At 39.2% G+C, this 23,215-nt stretch overlaps 1 protein-coding gene across 1 annotated transcript in view; it reads right to left on the bottom strand.

Moving 5' to 3' along the window:
• Nucleotides 1–906: 906 nt before the first annotated feature.
• ADCY8 (adenylate cyclase 8) overlaps nt 907–23,215 on the bottom strand; it is a 129,024-nt gene continuing 106,715 nt past the window's right edge. The window contains 6 exon segments of the mRNA XM_059836205.1: nt 907–1,394; nt 2,887–3,001; nt 5,343–5,435; nt 12,055–12,201; nt 16,305–16,463; nt 22,053–22,134. Coding sequence (XP_059692188.1) covers nt 907–1,394; nt 2,887–3,001; nt 5,343–5,435; nt 12,055–12,201; nt 16,305–16,463; nt 22,053–22,134 — 1,084 coding nt within the window.

Below are 23,215 nucleotides of genomic sequence, written 5' to 3'. Positions count from 1 at the left end.
TGGTAAAAACAGACTGGTGATGGGGTTAAGAGCTAAGCTCTGGAAAGTGACTCAAGAGAATTTGATTAATTCCTTGACTAGACGATAGACACAGCCGTAGACTCCAGACATATCATTCAACGTTTAATTCTGTCATCCATTCATAGGTGTCTTGTGCCGGTCAAGATACCATAGTGCATCTGGGCCCTCCAAAAGGGACTGACAGATAGGACAGAGTGCCTCCAGGGGAGCTTTGACCTCCTGGCGTGGGTACAAGAGGTCAGGTGGATACCGACATACAATTTATCTGTCTACAGAGCAGTCACCCACTTGTGAGGAGAATGCCTTAGGCTGTTTTAACAACCCGCAGCCAGTGGACTCAACGGAATCAGTGGGTTTAGGGTAAGATCCACCTCATCTATCTCCCAGATAGATACACCTTAAAATCCTTTGGCTGTATTGACTAGCTTCCCCCTGGCTGTTATGGACACCAGGCAACTAGCTTAGATGCATATAACTCTACTTAAAGGCAACTAAAAGCGAGAAAAACTTACTCAATCTCCTTATGCCTTTGTTTTCACCCAAAAAATGTGGACAGTGTTGCCTCCTTTCCCCACGATTAACTCCCTACACAAATTTATGTTCTAAATCTGTTCAGTCAGGGGTTTATTCTCACCCCTTTCTACAGGTAACTGGCACAGCAGAGTGGTGGCCTACAGCTCCTATGTCTGGACATTCAGAGGTTAACTGCAACCGGGGGGAGAGATGCTGGCACCGTTTGTTAAAATGTAGGAATTTGAATCTCACAGAAATATCACACCAGAAAATAATCACACTTCTTCTAAAAAAAATTAAACCCTTTTTATTTGTATATTTATTTTTATATATAAAAGAAATACAAAAAAAAGAACACAAACAAAATGCTGATTATGGCAATTCAGTTTTGTCAGCCACCTCTGCCTGGGCTGCTGCCTCAGATCCACCAGGAGTGAGCAAAGTCCTCCGGTTGTAATGTCCTTTTATGATTCCAGAATTATTGTTCTCATTAAGGATTTGCTTCTGTTTTTGCCTGTTAAGAGACTGTACAAGTCCTAATACAACAGCTGCTAATGAATACTGTCCAGTCAGTTTTCTTGGTTGTAAGATTAAAGGATTTGGTTGAACTCTTCCTAGAAGAAAATATGTTTTGATTTTTCCTTCCTGTTCACTGATACCTTTGACATAAATCTCTCCTCGGTAGTCGAAGGCAAATCCCCGGTCCTTCAGGATCAGATACGTTTCTTCAGGCACTTGTATTCTGTCACTAACACCTGTGCTGTCCATTCGACTTGCTAAATTAACCGTTTTGCCCCAGATATCATATTGGGGTTTCTTAGCACCAATAACTCCTGCTACGACAGAGCCATGGCTAATCCCTATTAAAAAAAAAATAAAAAAAAAATTGAGAAGAGCTAGCTAGTTAGACAAGAACGGCTGAAAAGAATTTTTGCACTTAAGAACCAGATGAAGCCTGGTTCAGATACACTTATCTCTAAGCTTAAGGAAGAGGTGTATATACAAAGAAAGTAAGAAAAAAAGGCCAGAAAAGCTAGAAAATATGAAAAGTGATATCCACAGAGTTATTTTACAGGGCGTCCGTGACAATGGAACTACAGTACTTACGTATTATCTGTATTCTGTACACTATTGCCAAAGCTCCTGTAAACTGATTCTTACGTAGTAGGAAAGATCTCTCTGGAAGGATCTTTCTGGGTCTACACTTGTTAAAGGCAACCTTGTTAGCGTTTAACAGTCAAAAAATATTCTTATGTTCCATGAAGTGAAAATATTGAAGTATTCTATGAAGTTATTGAAAGACACTATCTTGTAAGATTGTTGCATAAATTCAAGACAAACTATAGAAGAGATTATTTTTTTCTACAGCAGTGATTTAAGAGTACATTTAGTGATAGTGAAAGGCATATCTTTGGGAAAAGCATCTTAGTTTTTTAGATATTTTTTAAAGAATATTTTTTTAAATTGGTGATAGAAATGGTTTCCAAACACTGTTGCATTCATGCTCTATGAAATCTTTGCAAGTGACCCTTACTAAGAGCGGATGCATGTTCCCTGAGAAATCTTGGGAACCGTGAGTTTTCTGTTCAAAAGTGATAGGAAGTGCAAATCACAGTGATGCTGTGACCCTCCATGCTGTGACGGATGAATATACTTCAGCTTTTTTGTGGCAGGGTTGTCTATAAAGGACATGTTTCTTCTGGGTGGTTTTTGGTTTTGGCCAGTGATCTGGTCAGTATGAGAAGCCATCAGATTTGCTCCTGACACGTGCCATATATTCAGACCATCTTTTCATGTCCCATCCTACTAGCCATACAGGATATCCCATCCAGGATAGGTTACCCATCACAGAAATTCAGAGCTGCTGCCACTGGGACAGCTCAGGTCAGAACTGGAATTCAGTTTCTGTGCAAAACCAAAGTACTACACAAAGGGTTTAAGATAAGCTACTATTACTCCTTTACTGAAGAAAAATCTAAGACAGGGAGATTATTTAGACACTGTGCAAGCCAGTATTAAGCTTGGGGTTAGGTCTGGGCTGCCCAGTTCACTTTTTGTGTTATACCTATAGGCTCTTGGCTAGACTTGCTAAAGACAGTAGCTTAATTATGTATTCACATTTCACTAAACCTTAGAACTTCTGCAGTCCCCAAATCTGGGCCCATATTCTGCAAACAGAGTATTTCTGATTTCTAACTTTGCCTGGGATGAAGTCAGTTTGAAAACAGGGGGTACAATATTTGGAGTCTTTTAAATGGCACATGTCCTTGCAATGCTTCTGGGGTGCACTTATGGAGTCAGATCCTTGCAGACAAAACCGCATTTTAATTCTCATATTGGAACTATGCTTACCAATACGGAGTTCAAAGTTGTTAAATGAATGCTTGTTGATCTCCTGTATGCTTTCATTCAGAGCTATGGAGAAGTCAGCCAGAGCACACAAATGCCCCCATTTGTCTTCACATTGCTGAGGAGTAAGTTATAAACCAATATGTTAGAAAGGTTTTGCAATTTGCCCAGCTCCCACCCATCCCTACCAAGTGCCAAGTATCTGAGTTTAGGATTTATAAAAACAGTCTCAACATACTAGATCCGAGAGAAGTAGGGTATTACTGATGGTAATGCTTCCTATTTATATTACAACACTTGTATACCTGGATACAGAGAAGCTTAGTATGAAGTACTAAAGAAAGTAATTTCCTGTCAAAAATCTGACAGGCAATCATGGGAATTAATAAGGCATGTGAAATCTATCTAAGGCTTAGAAAGAAAATATAGAGAGAATCGAGCTAGCTTAGGTGCAAGGGACAAAAACTGGTGAGAACCAGGGATGACCCACATAAGCAAGAAGTAGAGCGAAAGAAATGAAAGACATAATTCTCCTTTGCTGAAACTGTCACCCAGGAAAAGCACCAATTCCAGTGATCCCAGGGATGGAATAGTGACAGGAACAAAAGGGCAAGCCAGGCAACCTGGGACCAGTTAAGTGGGAGAGAAAAGGCTATTCTGTAGCTCATTAATCGCCCCTGCTTAGAGCAGTCCAGTCACTCCCCGCTCCTTCCCCTGGGTTCCCATTCCTGCAGGGCAGGCAATATACAGATGGGGACCAGGAGTGGGTTTTGGTCTTCCCAGAACATCAATAGAGCAGATGGTGGGGCACACTCTACCAAGGGAGGACAGGGAGATCCTTAATTGTTTCTCTGAGTGGGCAGTGGAGTAAGGAACAGTCGTGGTTTTGGCCCAATAATGGTCTGATGTCATCTCATCTATTCTGAAGCCAGGTAATTCTTTCATCAAACAAATTTCCAGTCCATGGGAATGAAGCATTGCAAGGCCCCACCCCCCCACCCTCGGGTCATGCTGTCCAGCCCTTTGCAATTTTCATCATCCTCAGTGTTTAATCCTGAACATAAGCATCTCCCTGGCACCACCCTGTTCTGTTCACAGTGTGCTCAGTCCTTGTCCTCAGCCTCATTCTGTTCACAGCGTGCCAACCTCCCTCAGCAGCCCTCACCTCTTAGATGCTGACAAGGTGATAGACATGTATGTATGAAGTTTAGTATATTTAAAACATACATAAAAATTCCATTAGGTTTTTATAGTTCAAGAAAAAGGAGGAGTTAATCAGTCTTGGAAATGCAGTAAAGATTATCTCCCTTTGAATTTTTACCCACGTCAAGAGTCAAAAGAAGTGGTTAGGAACTGATTAGCTATAACCATCTACCTCCCTGATGTTCAGTCCTTCTTCGTTCATCTTTGCACAGAAGCATTTTGAGTTGGAACAAACAAAAATCTCATGCATGCCTAGTTTTGTGGATTTCTAGCTCTCAGCATCACTTATTACTCTGTAGGTGGGAGATGCTCAGCTAGTTACACTTCACATGTTTTATAATGTATTCTAAACAAACAATGGAAATTTTCTGGTTTATAAAGCTCATGCTAATCTGGCTTCTGCTTTTCTGGCAGTTGCGATCAATGTGGGCTGATCTGATTCCCACTCTGTTCTTGATCTGGGGCAGCACACCCTTTTTCATGGTGCTCTTCCTTGGGGAGAGGCACCGGTTGCCAAGCAAGACAGATTTCAGCAACAGCTGACTTCTCTCTGGATGTATTTTAAAGCCTCGTCTTATTCCTTTGGAGACCCCATTTTCCCGCATACCCTTGGATGTAATTATGAATGGATTTCTCTCATCTGACTTATTGGAGGTTTATGGCTGTGACTGTGCATGTGTCCTCTTTTCCCCCAGCTTGCTTTGCACCTCTGCAATGAGGGCAGCACGAAGACTTTGGGCTTTGGGCTGTTCTTTAGTTGACTTGATGAGTCTGCTTTCTTTTTGATGTATAGTTTATCATGCTTTCTGTAGATATACAGCTACATCATCACAAAAATATTTAAATGCAACCTTACGCTTGCGTAAGTATGCTGTCAGTTAATAGATCCTCTCTCTTCATAGCTTATTGGAAGCTGTCAGCCAGATTCTGGTCTGAGTTACAGTGGCAACTTCAGCTTATGTCCGAAGATATAGATAGACCTGCTCTATATTCACATCAGTGTAATTGAAATGAGATTTTTTTTTCTCTCTTATAAACCTAAATTTGAGGAAAGAATCCATATGGTTCTTGTTCCGAGCACAAGGTGGCATTTCAATTCATCAAGAAGTTCAACTGTTGTCTGCCAGAAGCCCCAGAAGTCTATTTTTTTTTTTGCAAAGACAGCTCTATGAACATCAGAAAGTTAACACTAATATTCTCTAATATGAATGGCGGGACATGCCAAAAGCTTTGCTTCTTAAAGACTATTCTCTTACCTGTTTTTCGGGTGATAGTCCTGAAACAGCCATGTATGTGCTGCCAATCGTTTTAATTTTTTCAATATCTTGAAATCTCTCTTCACCTAGTAACTAATACATATGTTAAAAACCACTGTTACTTCTGTAATTCTTAAGGCAAAATGCTACTACAGATATCACAATGAATCATTATACTCATGGTATCTTCCAGTTAGGTTCCGGGGCGTACTGAGCTGGGACTCTTTGCAACATCATCTACTCACAGAGTGCATTCAAGCTAAATCTTGCTGTGCTCTGTAAAGCTGTTTGGTAAATCACATAATGGATAATACAAGACATGCTTATTCCAGCCTAACTCAAATGCAGATGAGTCCTGTGTTTCCAGGGGTATAATCACTGCAAATTAGTGAAGACAAACTCTCTATGTATGTATGTGTGAATATAAGTAGACTTGATCACTTAAAAGTGTTCCTAAATCTCTTTTGGGGAAACTCAGTTTACACATTAAGTGCTGCTACAGCAACAATTCGGGTGATGAGACCAGTGTTAATGGGAATTCAGTCCACTTAAAATGACCATTTTAACCATCTTACACAGTCAATGGATGGAGGTAGATGGCTCCAAAGAACTTCTATGAGATCAAGTCCTCCTGTATCCCATGCTTCCTTCTCCTTACTGTCAGACCTAATACTTATATGTCCATTGGGTCATTCATTCTGCACTTTTGTTATGCATTTTCCCCTTCTACAAATAATACAGGGAACCAATGGGAAGTGGTAAACTCCTGCACCTATTTGGGATAGCTATAGGTGCTAAGTAGGCATAAAGAACTTTTCAGATTGAGAATTTGCAAGAGGAAAAATAAATTTAGTCTAGTGACTAAAACAGTGAGTGGAGTGGGAGTGACAGTTTGGTCCTTATTCTAAGTCCATTTTCACAATTTAACTTAGGACTTTTCATGAAATAGAAGCCAGAATCTTACATTCCTGAGAGACCTAAGCAGAGTTCAGACTGTGAACTCTATCAATGACAATAGAGCTTTATGTGGGATATGGGCACATATCACTTCATCACAGGCTTTAAAAATATGTATTGCTGATGTTAATACCAAAATACCCCGGGAAACTTCATGATAAGCAGTATGGTAACTAATAAGTTCAGGTATCAATATGGCTAGGCTGTCCTGGAAGAAAACAAACAGTTCACAGACACAAGGAATTTCAAACTTTCAGTTCTAAAGACTGAACTCAGTTGGGATTTGAACGAAAAAATTCCTGTTGCGGTCAGGAAAAAATTTAATGAAGCATTTCCCCCTTTTTTTATACACTGTCATGCATTCTTTTTCCATCTTGTGGGTTTGAGTTTCCTGTCAATTAAAAACTAAAGGGATTATTTCATTCAAAGGGAGAAACATACCAAAGGCATAACATGAAATATCCTCTGCCATTGAACTAACCACAGCGTACGTCAGCCAGAGCGCCGGGGTCTTGGAAGCTTTGCTGTTCGTGTACAGATATCGCACCATCTGTCTCTAATGGGAGGCTGCACAGCATTGCGCGCAGGGAATACAAAGCCATATGGTTAATGGCTCCCTTCCAAGTCAGGAAAGTCCAAAAACTTGACCTGCTTCTCATTTTTCTTCAAACTGCCAGAAAAGCCCATTATCTACGTTTCTCTCCTACAAGGGCAGCTCTTCCAAGTTCTCTCTTAAAGAAAAAGATCATTTCTTGTAGCTCTGCTTTTGTGAGCAGTCTGAGAGCACCAGGTGTGTGGGCAAGGGGAGAAAATCTTCTTGGTTAAAAACAGCCTATATTTTCATTTCCAGATGGTTGCTGGAAGCAACAGCAAACAGTACAGTAATTTAAAATGTATGACAAATATCTAAAATGACTCTTTTTAAGCAAGAAAGAATCTATTGGCTGTGAGGCAATTTAGAAGAAAAAATCTCAAGTTATCTTTTTCCTTCTCATTCATTACTGTTTCCAAATCTCTATTTTTTCCTGCTTTATCCTGTCTGTTAGATAGCTTCTTCCCTTCTTCAAATAATGGTTTATTTATCAATTACTTTCTTCACAGTATGAAAGGATGATAGATTTTTATATTGGGGAAAGATATTCCAACTCAGTCCTGAATCAGCTGCTATTTGTTACAACATTTTAAATAGGCTTGGTAATTTACCAAGATAGTCCAGGGAACATTTTCAAACACTAGAATGTGGTTGGTATCTGAAAAGCAACTAATGGCTTGATGCCGCAATTCATGTACAGCCAAGGTTATATGGAGGTCAGACCCTGGGATATACACGTGCAGTGAAACATGTACAAAGTAGTACAAAAGAGAATGTTCCAGGACATGGCACACAATTGCAAAGTAATCAGAAAGTCTGAAAGCAGGATCCTGTGTTCTGCCGAAACCTCTATTTGTGGCAACATAATATATTAAAATCTGTTGTCATAAACACCGTGTAAATCACTGCAGAATAAAGAAAAGGGGGGGGTGGGGGTGGGGAAGAGCCCATGAACTAGAAAGCTCTTATTAAAGCACAAATCCCAACTGTAACATCACTAAGATACATAAATGAAAGATTAAAAAGGCTAGAAAGAATATTACATTAAAAAAAAAAATCCTTCAAGACTCATAATCTTCAGGAGAAATGTTCCAATATTAATTTTTTGGTGCAACATCTCTAAGAATGGGAGTTTAGACCTGTGTGTCTCTTAAGACATCTGTAATGATGCTATAAGTCAAATTAAAAAAAAAACCTTTTGTCAGTCTAGAAACCAACACCTCCCATTCTGCCTCAGTCGACAGGAAGCCTGGATAATTTGGTAATCAACAGATTTGTGAGCCAACCTGAGTAAAGGCTGTGCTTTGAGAAGAGTCAATCACCTACTCCCCAAGACCAACTTTTGGACCAGGTTCCTCCAGCTCCCTAAGAAAGACACAGTCACAACCTAACTCCTCTGTGGACTCCTACCCTGTGCAGTTGTTGGTGGCAGGTTCTGTTTCACCGTTTACTCTCTAACATAGATCCATTACCTGGAAACCAAAATAACGGATCTGTATTGTAAGCCTTCTGTTTTGTAGTAACAGGGAAACTCCTCTGAAAAGAAGAAAGAAATAACCCAGATCTCCTTCCTGTGCACCTATCACATTTTCCAAACCAGGTCAATTTGTATTTTTACTGCTGCTTTCATTCAGAAACATATTCCTGGCATCCTTACTACTATTAGTACTACTATCCTATGTAAGGAAAGGAGGGGACTCCCAGGGTAGATTCTGGTTTGAGATTAGGAACTCAATTCATTTGTCTAAATATAGATGTCTAGTGTCATCTAGAGCATGCTTCCTGGAAAAACCTCCAATGACTTGCTCCAGAACAGCATGAGTTTTCTGACGGTGCAGTATGGGACCTGATGATCCCATGTGGGTGTCTCAAATCACCTAGGATATCTCAAATGGCACCAGGTACCAATGTCTTGCACTCCTGTACTAAGACTTCTACATTTGGGTATCTCTACAGAGGTGTTCGTGTTGGTTGCTGAGGAGTAAAGTTTTCCCACAGCTAGCAGATCTGCTCTGCTCCCAAGCTGCACATCTGCATTTTGCTTCCAGGGCTATATTGAGACAGCAGACCATCTTGGCAAGAAACATCATGAAAAACAAAGAATAATGACATCATGTAGTGTCAGTCATTAGTTTCATGGAAACATTACTGGCCCTGAAACATTGTACCTGAAATGACTTCTGGTTCCTTTTCCATGGGTAAGATTACTCACTTCAGTTGTTCTGCCTGGCATATCACCTTTCAGATTGCTTGGACAGAATAAACTGATGGCACCACCATGCTGGAAGTAGGTTAGCAGTCAGCAGGGGATCACATAATTTCATTTATTACCCATACCAAGAACATATCTATTATTCAACTAAACATGTCTGGGACATAATACAGTCCCTAATTAAGTGCTTTATTAATTACAGAGCAGGTGTTAGGGGCCTGAATGTAATATTCCATTAGGGCTTTTGATGAAAACCTTGTCTTCAGTAATCGACACACCACCAATGGAATTTTGTTCTGAAGGTTATATCAAAATATCTTAAATTAATTCATAGCAATAGGCTTTGCATTAAGTTTGAGCCATAATCATTTTAATCAGATCTGGAAAGAAAAACAAAACTATTAATCAAGAAGCATACTGACAGCTGTGCAAGATCTCAGAGATAAGAAGCAGGTATTTATTCCTATATGGGAAGCAGTGCAGGTGACAGAGCTCTTCTCATTGGAAAGTAGTTTTGTTTTCTACTAAAATGCATGGGGATGCATATTTCCCACTAGTAATTTTAGTATCTGACCAATTATATGGATAAACTCTCAATTTCATTGTCTCTCAGAGTTTGGTAATCTTAACCCTGGTCCACATTTTATGAGCTACCACTTTGTGAACATTCCCCATGTAGAGGTCCAGGATGAGGAAGGATGAAGGTGCAGGTAAGACCCTGATCTGGGTTCATATCTAGGTTCTAGCTCCTGGTGTAGGCACAGTTATCTGTGTTTTCAAAACAATGTAGGAAAGTCAATTACCCCATTTTGCCTTTGTTTTCCACTTGTGAAATGAAGATAATGTAACTTCTACCAGAGGAGCAAATTGAAAATAACTTCTTCAGAATTTGTGAGAGGCCTTAGGTACTTGTTGCTCAGGATGGAATAATTAAAAAAAAAGAATAATCTTTTTTCCTAATCTCTTTTTCTCAGTCGTTTGCCTTCCACTTTCATCTTTTTCTCCAGTACCTTCCTCAGAAACCCTTGTAAATACTTGCTCTTCAAAGCAAAAAACCCAAAACAAAACGAACTCTAGGCTAGATCCTCAAAGAGAGATAGGTGTTTAAAGTAGGACTGAGGTAGAACTAAATAAATTATAAAAAAAAAGAAAGACACTGATTCTCAAATTTTCATTCAGCTGTATTCTAAACCCTGGAGAGGTCTGAACTCTGCCAATGCTTTAGTTTTCTGGAAAAAAAAAATTCTGTATGCTTAATCTATGGGCAGGATCCTGGTGTGGATGCAAAGACTAAGTATACCTTCTCGTCTTCTCTCAAAAACTCCATCTTTTGCACTCTGATTATGCTTTTTGAGGTGAGAGCCAAAGTGGTAAAAGATGTTAACTTTTTTCAAACCACAACCTAAGTGGAGTTTTTCCCTTCTCTGTTTTAGACAATTGGTCCATGGTTACATAGCTCATGTGGGATGCGAGCTCCAGCTCCTTTTATGGGAGCAAATTGTGTTTTCTTGAACTGCATCTTAATTTTAAGCCGACAAGACACTCATCACTTCTCCGGTTGATACTCTACCACAATAGAGGAACGAACTAAAAAATTCCTTGGTATAAACAGAGATTAAAGAGAACATGGGTTTCCTGAGTAGGATTTTTTACTGTTTCTTGATTTCTTGCTGTCCATGTGCCCTCTCCCCTGCTGTCCAGTTTAGTGCTAATCTTGTCTTTCTCAGCAAAATTCTGAGAGGGATGTCTTTTCCCCACTTTCTCTTTTAATAACTTCTCCAAAAACAGAGTCACAGATCAATGACACCATCGCCACTTCCCCCTTTCCCCTCCCCTTTTCCATCTGGACTATTCAAGTCTGGCACACAGATCCAACCTCACTGTTAAGTATAGAGATGGGTCAGATTCTGCTTCTACCACTCGGGAGCTCAGGAGGGCTACACACTCCTGAAAACTGCTTGCAGTGTAGAGGTTAAAATTCCCCACGCTAGGTAGTTTTGGCCTTACTTTTGCACTCTTCCTAGTTTTAAAGTTTTTTCAAAGCTTTTCATTCGTCTTTCCTTTGTCCCCTTTCTTAATTCCTCTTGGGCTCATTGCAGGACACGATACCACCGGTCCAAGCTTCCTTACTAACTAGTTGGCAGAGTGTGCAATACCAAGTATGCAACTTACTCCTGACTTCCTCTTCACTTTCCAGTTTTTTCCTTGCTTCCACCTGGCAATAGCTATATTGGGGATCTGTCTTTTCTTCTCCTGTTTGTCTTATCCCCTCCTCAGCTCCGTTTCTGAAATTAACTGGACAGGATACCTAAATAAATTCTTTTTTCTTTCTGTGTTTTTTTTTTTTTTTTTTTTTTAATTTCCCTTCACCTCTGAATTCCTCAGTAAAGCAAGCCGCTTTACTTCATTTACCTCTGTATAACATACCTGACCAGACAAGTATCCTCAGTTAATATGTCACCACCTTTCATTCTTTACCCAACATTTAATTCTGGGCTGTGTGCTTCACATTTAACTTGACAGTGTTTTTACCTTTAACGTTCATTGAGTCCATTCAACCAATGTCTTCAAAACAATATCTTTATCTGTTTGGATTTAGACCACTACTTCCCAGAACTATTGCAAATATCTTCATCCTTCTTTTTTCTACAGAATTAAAGCATGTTCTACTTCTAGATACACTGGAGCAGATTTTGCTTTTCTTTATTCATGTGTATACGCGAGCAACTATTGATTTCAGTCTCTATCTCACTAGGTTGTTCAGACCAAAGTTTGGCAAGACTAAATGCAAAAGAAGTAAAATAGAGAATTGTAATAGTATTGGAGTAAAAACCCCAGACAATTATTGGAAGCAGAATAGTTACTAAATTTGATAATTTAGGATGACATGTTTGGTATTTGGGAACTCATCATTTAAGTGCTATCAGATTTCCTGTAGCAGCTGGTATTACCTCATCAAAGTCTGCAATGATTTCATTCAGCAAGCGCAGACATTCTACTCCTTGGTTATTCATCTCAGTCTGGGAATAAAAATCAGCAAATCCAGGAATAGAAGCAAACATCACACCAACAGCATCATAGGACTGAGAGTATAATTCCTAAAAGAACAATGAAGAAAAATGAATTTAAGTGAATACAGGGAAGAGAATATAATTGGTTGCAATTAAAATAGGTTTCTTATTTTTTCCATGCATAATACCTTAATATCTGAGGTTAGCATTAGTATATTAAGTGTTAGCCAAGTTCAACAAGCGGACACTGACAGCTCTCATATTTTTATCACAGATTGTCTGCAGGGTTTGCCCTTTCTTTGAAAGCCTGCTCTTTCTGCTTTTGCACAAGCAAAAATGAAATAGCATTTTTCGTTTTGATTTATGTGGGGAACCACTTTAAGACATGAAGGATTCATTTGCAAGAATGAATACCGGAGAATCAAACACTGTTAGGCAAGTAAAAGGAACCTAATATTTATTATTTATTATTGTTTAAGTCTGTCTCATAAATGTTTGCAGTTGACTATCTATTTCTAAATTTGTTGATTAACAGGGACCAGATGGGACAAGAAGGACACTGAGTGGCTGGAGTGTGTCCAGACAAGGGCAGCGAAGCTGGTGAGGGGTCTGGAGCACAAGTCTTACGAGGAGAAGCTGAGGGAACTGGGGTTGTTCAGTCTGCAGAAGAGGAGGCTGAGGGGAGACCTTATCACTCTCTACAACTACCTGAAAGGGGGTTGCAGAGAGGTGGGTGTTGGTCTCATCTCCCAAGTGATTAGCAACAGGACAAGAGGAAATGGCCTCAAGTTGCCCCAGGGGAGCTTCAGACTGAATATTAGGAAAAATTTCTTTACTGAGAGAGTGGTGAAGCATTGGAATAAACTGCCCAGGAAGGTGGTGGAGTCACCCTCCCTGGAGGTGTTCAAGGAACGTGTGGACGTGGCATTGTGGTACATGGTTTAGTGGGCATGGTGGTGTTGGGTTCATGGTTGGACCTGATGATCTTACAGGTCTTTTCCAACCTTAATGATTCTGTGATTTAAAATGTCTAATATGATCTCTTTGTAAAGAGTCCTCTCACCACATCTTCTGGTGGATACTTTATACTCTGCTGCAGCTCTTTACAAGTTTGTTTATTCACAGGTTTTCAGAGAGCCCTTACTCTATGGTAAACTGTGGTTCTCCTAAGGTGACTGTGGAGCCATTTGGTTGCCTGACTCTGGGAGAGGCTCCTGCTATTAGGGTTTGAAAGGAGGGAGAAACAGAACTGAGGGTGATAATGGAGTTACTGAGGACAGAAAGCAGCTTATAAGGGATCGGACACAGGAGGCTATTAGGATAAAGTATGCCCTTGGATAAACTTCCACTTACGTTATTCATATAATTCACTCTGGTACTGAATGACAGATTTATTTATGGATGGGTTCTTGTGATTATATATGTGAAAATGCGGTCAGCTCTTCTCTGAAGAAACAAATTTTTAGGAACAAAACTAATTTCAACTTAAAGAATGCCAAGGACATAGTCCCCTCCACTCCCACCCCCCCTGCCCCAACTCCTGGTACGCTTCTCTAGTGGCTAATATACTTCAAGCACATGCATTCTCTTTTGTTTAATTTTTTTCTAGCTTCAACTTCTGTAGTTTTACCCAATGGCCAATACTTTCATTTCTGTTCTGGTGCTTCTCTTATGACATTCTGTCCTGGAGTACTTGCTTCTCAATGTTCTTGTTAGCATGCTTTAGAAAATTTTAGTGCTTTGCTCTCATGATAAAAGGACTTACTGCTGGACACCACACACCTAATGTGAACGAACACTTCAGGCTCCTCTTCTTCCTTCATCCTGTTTTTCCCTAGAAAAGCATCCTGAACCCCTGCCCTGAACTTTGCTATTGCTGCTAATGCTGCTACTTATCTCGACTCTTTAACAATGCGTCCTACAGTAAAAGTGGGAAAATTCTGCTAGTTTCCAAGTACACTGCAAAGCTTTGATTGACAAAAAATATGATTGATTCCCTTCCTGCTCTTACACATTCTTTCACTAAAGAACATCTGCAGGGTCATGGAAGTCATACTCTGAGGATACTCTTATTCCCTTTCATAGGTATAGGAAAAAATAATACACGTTACTTCATGGATGCTTATGGAAGACTAGACAATATGGGATAGGAGAAGCGTATACACTCAGGCATACTCTTTTCTCAGATAGTGAAGACAGAAAACAACTGGCTGAGCCTTCAGCTGCTCAGTTTTTCTATTTTTGGTAAGAAACATCAAGACAGAAATAATACATCCATGAGAAAACACTTACATTACACATTTGGGAATTCATTTTTTGAGAGCAGAGAAATTAACTTAATGGCCAGACGTGAACTGCAGGATTGATTGTACTGAAATCTGGTAGATGTTACAGCCAGCCGGCTCATGCATAAATCATCCCCAAGTATAGTCACTCTGGAAATTGCCTTACAAAAAGCAGGGGTGGTGGAATTGAATTCAGCGGCAAATTATTGAAGCATCAGCAGTGATCCATAGGGCATCTGTTTGCTTTTGAAGATTATTATGCATGTGAGTGTATGTGAATGAATGTGTAAGAGAGGACACGTATTCTCTGAAAATCCATAATGCAGATATGCCAGAACACACTCATGGTTGGTATTGGGGCCTGCTCCATTTGCAATGAAGCATTTTAACCTGGTTGCTTTCACACACACATTGTCTCATGTGCAGAGCAGTATTTTCAGGGCAGTTTAATACCCACAGAGTGTAAAATTCCTCAAGAGGCTGATCTCTAAAGTGCCTTTTCTTGTAGCTTCTCACTATGTCATCCTTCCCTAGGTGATATTTGAAATCACATCTTCAGAACACAATGATTCATCATTGTGCAGTCTAATTTATCTGGCTACATCTATTTCCAAAATGTACAATCAGAAAAGGGTAGCCTTGATTCCTTTTTGATTCACAACAAATAGATATGTCAGTGTTGGCAACCTGAATCTTGCAACATTTGTAACTGCTTCTTTATAAAACATAATTTCAACATTACATGAGAAAATTCCAGTTTCATCATACAATAGCCTTTCTTCACAGATAATATTATAATATGCATTTGCTTTGTTTCAGATTAGGAGTAAGTGACTTACTGCTGCTTTCAGAAACAAATTCTGGACTTCCCTTTACCCCTTCAGCAACCTATCTTCAAACTCTGTCTTAGGAATATCCAGAGACTCCATTATCAAGCTTTTCTTTGTGTAACACAAACACTCTTTAGGAACATAGCCACAAACTATGTTTCTGAAATGGGTATTTTGTTAACTGCCCCAAAGAAGCAATTCAGGGGCAATATGAAATGGCAAAAATGTTCTCTTGGGTCAGAAGATGCGAGAGTCTCAGGTCTGTTGCTGTCTGTTGCACAGATTTTTTCCATAATAACTGGCAGGCCTGTAATAATGCTTCCACAACACTAGGCTATCTTAAGTTTGCACAGGCATTCTGTTAAATTCACATATCTTTTTTAGGAATACTAGATTTTCATAGACTCATAGGTTGTAAGGGATCTCTGAAGGTCATCTAGTACAGTTCCCACTCAAAGCAGGGCTGATTAGATCAAGTTTCTCATCACCTTGTTCAGGTGAGGATTCAGTACCTCCAAGACTGGAGATTTCACAACGTCTCTAAGCCCTGATGCAATGACCACTTCCCCAGGGATTTTTTTTCCCTTGTATCTAACAGGGATTTTTCTTCCTGCAACTTGTGTCGTTGCCTCTTGTTCTTCCACTTGCACATTGGAGAAGAATCTGGCTCTGTCTTCTCTATAAACACCCATTAGGTAGTTGAAGGCAATGATGAGATCCTCTTTCAGCCTTTTCCTCTTAATGTTGAATGAACTCAGCTCTCTCAGCCTCTCCTCATGTGTCATGTACCTCTAATCAATTTGGTGGCCCTCCACTAGACTCACTCTAGTAGGTCTATGTGTCTCATACCGGTGAGCCTGAACTTGGAAACACCACTCCAGAGGTGTTCCTAGAAGTGCAGAACCCTTTATTTTATAACATGATTTTTTTTTTTAATGTGCATCAGATACCAAATATTGGTGGTATTTGTGTAAAGAATCTTAATTGAGAACTGAGTTCTAACAATTTCCTAACAGATCTGCTTTTCTTTTGCTAATTAGACAAAAGTATCAGAAATAGCAGGGATGATACATACTTCATTATCCCGATCCTTCTCCAGGAAGTGACGGGCAACGTGACTGGGTAAAATATTCCTTAGCATATTTTCGTTGTGCTCCCTTAACTCCTTCATTTCATTGATTTCTTCTTTTGCTTGAACACGCCACAGAAAATCCAGCCTTGCTGTGTATTCAAGCTGTAGTTCCAGAAAGAAAAAAAAGGCAAAAATAAAACCTGACAAGATAAGAGTAGACATTGTATCGTCATCCTGGCAGGCTGCTCCTGCCGTGTAACTGCCTTCAGTGTGGCTGAGGATCTTTGACTCTGAAAGAATTTTATTTCATTGCCAGAAAAAGAGATTATTTCTTTGCCTTGTGTATGGTGAGTGTCTCAGAGGAATCTCAGGCAAAATAATATCAGTCATATTACTGCTATGGTCAGTGGCTAGAAAATGTCATGAAATTATTTTCCTCTTAAACACATCTTTATTAGTTAGATAATGGAGTCAGACAGGAGATAAGGTATTGGAAGATATTGGTATGAAATAAATATGTTCCCCTTTTCATACGTGTTTTCAAATAAAATGGTTTTCATGAGAAAATAACACAAGGGTCATTCTAAACACTTTGCAGAGACAGGTAGTTTACTTCTCAAGGATGAGCATCTTTCAACAAAACTAGATATATATAACAGCACAACACACTCCCAAAGAGGACTTTCAAATCTGTGGCACAAAAATGAGATATTTATACTGTTGAAACATGCAGTTATTTGCAATTTAAGTGTTTTAAAAGACAGTGAAAGACATGCTATTTGATACCCCCTCAAATACCCTGTCTCTGATGTGTTGTGGATCCAGAGTCTGCAGTCACAATTTAGTACGCACATGGTGGCAGTGCCTGATACCCTCAGCTAAAAACCGAAGTTAAATGGTTTTCAGCGCTGTATGTGTACAGGACAAAAGGAAGATTCTTGCACAGTACAGCTTAAATATGTATATATATATGTACTGTGTATTTTTTTAATATATATATAAAAAAATGCATATTCATATATACATAAATGACAACTCTCTGCTAGCTGAAGCTGGGAACATGTCAAAACATCATGCTGTTTGCCTGAGAGGCACGTGCGTCAGCACATGGACAAGACCAACACTGCCAGAACTTTTGGGTGCATTACACTGATGGAGAGTTTTAATCAGATTTTAAGGCAGGTGATACTGTAGCTTGCACAAGGGGTGACTTATTAACCTATGGCCTTATTGAAAATTATGGAAATATATTTGTGTGCAGTAAACTGAAAGAGAAAATATATTTGTGAGATTTGAGATGCTCTAACCAGAGAAAATAATCAAACACCCTTCAGAGAAGTGTATTATACCAGCAAATAAATGCATTTTACAATTGGGAGAGACATCAAATGGTTTGTCAAAAGGTGCTGGGATTAAGGAAGGGGTTGGGGTATAACCCACCTGCCAAGCTGAAGTAAAGGGCAAGCCTGCAGTGGGTGGGAGTGACTAAGAGGGGGTTCAGGCATTGTTTAGTGACTCATCTTGTCCACATTTTTTGTCACTTGCCCTCTGGGTGCTATTGCCACCTTTACAAACAATTAATCTCTTTTCTAGTTCTAATATATTGATCTTCCTTCTTGTGACTATTAATTCCCTAGATTAATTGCAGCAAAAAACATGTCAGGAAAAAGTAGTTTTAAATCACTTTTTTCAACATCTTCAGTTTCCTTCCCCCTTCCTTTTGTGCTAGAAGACAGCCCGTACCAGATCATAACTGACTTTTATCTCTACCAGCTGACTGAGAAGGCAACACTGACTATAATTTTGCATGGAGTTCTAAAGGTATTTTACAGATTGGCTTGGAGCAGGAGCTGCTGGTGGATTCAGAGTTCTTTGATATTTCAGATATTCTCAGATATTTAATGACACTACAAAAAGAGCTTTGCAAAAAACCGTAGTACAGTTTTTCATAGCTGATTTTTTATGCTGCTGTACATTTCACATCTGAAAATTTCACATCTCTAAACCTAGCTCAGAGTAGCAGCAGCTAATCTTTACATTTTAGATAACGTCATTCTGGTTATTTATAATCACATCGGAACATGAAATATTTTTCTTGCATCATCAGTGGACAGCTGAGATGACGCTGTTGGTTCAGAGTTAAAAGGGTGTGCTACATGTGAGGTTTGAAAATAGAAAATTTTAAGAAGATGCTTTGCTAAGTTCTGATATTGTTAAAACTAACAAAATCATAGGGTTGAGTTTTGAGTTTATTTTTTGATTGTGTAAAGAAATATTCCCAGGCACAGTGGTGCCAATAAAAACCACTGTCTGCAACATAAATCTTGACATGTCCAGGTTTTCTTGCCCTGATATGTAGCTCTGTGAAACACCTCTAATTCTAATAGTGAGTGAAGAAAATAAAGATGTATTACACAGCAAGTCTAACGCTACCTATGTCCTCTAAAGGCTGTACAACCCAACCTCTCTGCAGACCATTGCCACATGCAAGGAAAGCAGAAGGTAATGACCAGCGTTTGAGGGGCAGAGTATTCTTCTTTAGAGAAAGAGAAAAGAGGATTTACATTCCAAAGGGACACTTTCAACCACTGAAAACAGTCTAACTCCAGACAAAACAAGCAATATGCTTTCTTCATTACACTAAAATCTGAATGTAGAAAGGATAATGAAGAGGCCTGAAGCATAATAGCAGAATTAGGTATGTCTGTCTCTCTTTTTCTCTTTCAATTGGAACAATCTCCCCTTTCCCCTCATTCCTCCCCTTTTTCCCAAGCATGAAGAAGGTTCAGGGGTTCATGCTTGTTGCAGATAAATTGCCATGTAGAGATGTCAGCCCTTCCTTCCTTCCTTCCTTCACAAGGCTATGTAGAGCTAAGCTACAGCCCTGACATCCAGAGGTTATTAGACGCATAGCTGTCTGTGCCTCCCCTGCCAAAGTTCAAGTCTTCCTTTGTGCCAAAGAGCCCCAGAAGCAGCGGAGCAAACCAGTCAGTCAGTCAACACTTGCCTACACCAGAACACTCCTCTGGTATAAGCAAGATCTACACTCAGATCTACAATCTAAAAGAAACTAGAGAGGATTTTGCCCTTTGTTTTATAAGGCCTCTTTTTAGGTCTAACTGGGGTGGAGGGAGAAGAGGGACTGAGTCTGTTGTGGGCAGTTTTATTCCCTCTGCAATTGTTAAAACCTTCCCTTTTAAAGCCATAGCAGAAGGTTTCACTCAGGGTTAATAGGCTATTTATATTGTGTGTTTTCACTAGAGATGTATTTCTAATAAAGAACACTGTATATGGTATTGTATTTTGATAAGTTTTTAAGGGATAATTTATGTTCATACAGAATGTTCTACTTAATTCATTGAAAAAGTAATGCAGTAAATGAACACATTTTACAGCAGAAGTCGTCTAGCCTTGAAATTACCCACAACACTTCTGTCACATGCTTTTTCGCAAGTTTAGTTCACAGAAACACTGCTGTAAATTATGTATTACTCGTGTTAAAAAGATGTGCTTCTAGATAAAGTTGAATTTCTAATAGGGAATTAGTCTATTTAGCCTGACGTCATGTAACAGCAACACAACTACTTTTAATTACGGGTTTAGCATCGGAGACCCTCAACATTTATTTGCTGAAGTACAGGTAAGGTTTTAAGAAAGCTCTGAGTCTGATTAGACAGTGTCACATAACTTTTTCTTGAATCTAACTTAAAATTCTGAGTGCAAAAGTGGGGATTAACTTTAAATCACAATGGATAAAGAACAGTAGTTAGTTGTTCAGAAATTAAAAGTCCATAAGCTGGAGCTTGCAAAAGTCGTCTTTTTTGTAAATCCACCTAGAATAAGGCAAGTTTTAAGCTATTCTACTTCAGAATACTTTTGCAGTTTGTGAGAAGCAAAGCTGTGCTGGAGGACAAATTTATTGGATTTACTGTGCTCCCCATCAATTCAGACTATTGAAACATTTTTTTTTAATGTGCTCTGCACAAAATTTTTATGTATATTTTTAGTTTGTATTTATACAGAGACCTTTAGGTTAACTCTATAATAGGAAATGAAACAATACAGGGAAATGTTCCTGGGCACTGCCGTTGGATACTGTTAAGTTGACAGAGAGACCCTATGAATCGTTAGGGAGAACATGCAGGAGTTAGTTAGCACATCTCAGCGACCATTTCCAAAGGCAGTTTGAGTGCAGCCACCCTGTTTTATATAACAAGGAAGATTAATAGGATGGAAAAAGACTGTGTTGTGCTAACAGGCCTCTGGGCTGGAAAATACTCTTGAACACCCCAGATCAGGATTATGTAGAAGACCAACATTTATACTCAGAATCATGATCCTGAAGAGCATTGTGTGGATTCTGCCTAATCCTTGCTCTACCTAAACTCCCTTAGTGTTTTCTTTCTTAGTATTTACTCCCACTTCAGACCATTTCCAACCCTTAGGTATGTATCTTTGTGTATGTTAAGAATCATTGGGGATATTATAAGGCTTATCACAAATTTGGGACGTTCAGTTCTTATTTGTTGCATGTTTTTCCTAAATGGGCTCTATGTCTTGATAAAGTTACATTGAAGTACATTGTTTTCCATCAAACTTAAATCTGGGCACAAAGTGCATTTCATCCCTTGCTTCCCCTACTCATTCATTCCTCATTTCCTCAAAAAGAAGATAAAAAGGAGGAAAATTACTAGAACATTTAGGTCTTCCCTTCTTTTTGCTCTCCTGTGGAAGGAATAGAGCCTGTAGGTACCTGCACAACTTATAAAGTTTTTGTAATATTGTAAGAAATTGTATAATATTGTGTTATTAATCACAGCAACATTTCTCTCTTATTGCCTCACTCAAATTAGGATTAAGAAATGCTGTTATTAATGAGCCTAATGCTCTTGAAGGGAAAATCTTTAAGCAAGCTGAACATGCAGGACAATGTCTAAAGGTAATTGTGGTTGCTGCTTCCTTTAACACAGTGGTCCCATTTGCCTTTATGTGAACAGGAACCGCCTAAAGTCAGCATGCTTGAAATGCAGCAGCCTAGAGGTTGCCAGACAGAAGCAGTGGAGAAAACACCCTGCTTTGGGTGGCTTTTACTCAACACATTCGTTCTTTTAAATCTTAATTTGTCATGCTTCACTCTCCCTGTGCACTGTGTATGGATTCTTGAAATACCTGGTTTCTCAATTCCTCCTCAAAGATATCAACCCTGAAGCTCTGATGCCCCTAATCCTGGTTATGATCTAGGTCCACGTGAAAGAATTCTTGCAAGTGGTCCATGACCCAAAGAAGTTAGTGTTGATGCTTAACTGCAAATTTTCCTAATTCCCTCAAATCTGGTGCTTTTCCTCTGTGAACATACTAAGCTATTTAATGGGATTTTTATTATTTACTGTTTGTTATTCCCTTTCTTCATTTTGGTTTTATGCCTACTCAAGTGCACTGAAGCAGTCAGATGCCACTGGAATTCTACATGTACCTAAGATAAATGAAGTACCATTTCTTCCTTCAATTTCTATTAGAAAATGCAATATACCTTGCATATTGCTGAATATAATATTGCACATGTTCTTTAAGAATGCTAGACAGTGTCAGATGTGGGCTTCCTTTAATCAGATTCTGCATATGGTTTATTAAATTGTTAGAGGTCATATAATCAAGTGGACAAAAAGGCAGTTGATATTTTGAAAGTAATTATTGTCACATCCTGCAATTACAAGTGATATAGGGAACGGTTAAAGCAAATGTTTGCATTACCTGTTGACCATGATAAAATACGGCTAAAAGGAACATTGCCATCAGTAGTAAAGATGCCTCCTTTGTACCCAGGAAGTCTGTGCTGGAAAAAAATTTCCAAAGTAAAATACAGTTATTGATTTGTCAGTGTTGTAATTGTTCAGAAGTTTCATTTCATAATGTATCCTGGTACTTTTTGTGGTTCTTTAAAAAATCCCCTGTATTTGAAAATTTAACTTAGCAATAATCAGTGCAAGAGAACAGGAGTGTAATTAAACTGCTCACTGTTTGGAGACAAATGTATTAAATAGCTAAATTGTAGCCTACAGTAGGTACACAGAAGGTGATGATCTTTCTCTTTCAAATGTGATATGCAAGCTGTGTGTCAGTCATTCTCTTTTCCTGGGAGTTTGGTAAACAACCATGAACACCACAGTCCCTGTGGAGCACAGGAGGTGGGATCTGGATGGGGAAGGGTTGAGGCTGGAGCTGGGAAAGGGAAACTTCCAGACTGTGAAAGTAAAAGGCCAGTGAATGGCCTAGAGATAAAACATGGACCCCAAGGCAGGCGCTGAAAGTTAAACATCCCCATATCGCGAGAAAGGTTTGGAGAAGATGGCAGGTGAGTTAAGGAAGAAGGTGCGGATCAAAAGGGAATCAAAAAAATGGCAAACAGTAATTAGGACTGGTTTTACTGAGCCACAAAGAGGAGAGCAAGAAGAAATGTCTGCCTATGACAGGGGAAGTAAAGGAAACTCTTCAGTAGGAAAGCAAAGGAAACTCTTCAGTAGGAAAACAAAAAGATGAGCCAAGATGGTACTGGCTGTATGAAATCTGCTGTATGAAATTGCTGAGGTGCTGTGTGTGGAGCATGAAGAAAGGGTGACAAAATAAGGTGAAAGGCATCCAGAGCAGTTAAAGGGGGTTTCAAATCTGAGGAGAAATTACAATTCTGTGGCAAGATGACAAAACTGAAGAGTGAGTATCTCCGCAATATCAGGGTTTTTTTAAAGGCGTGTTTCCCAGGGGAAAAGACATAAATGAAGAATTTGGGGAACAGGTAGGGCCAATCTTATAGTAAAACAAAGGGAGAATGAACTAAATTTGGAGGGGAATTGAACATAGATACTTGGCAATTATTTTGTTGAAGGGAGATGAGGAAAGGCGAGGAAATGGTTAAGAGG

This window comes from Gavia stellata, chromosome 3 (genome assembly GCF_030936135.1).
Source record: "Gavia stellata isolate bGavSte3 chromosome 3, bGavSte3.hap2, whole genome shotgun sequence".
NCBI lineage: Eukaryota > Metazoa > Chordata > Aves > Gaviiformes > Gaviidae > Gavia > Gavia stellata.
This window is presented reverse-complemented; position numbering and strand designations above follow the sequence as displayed.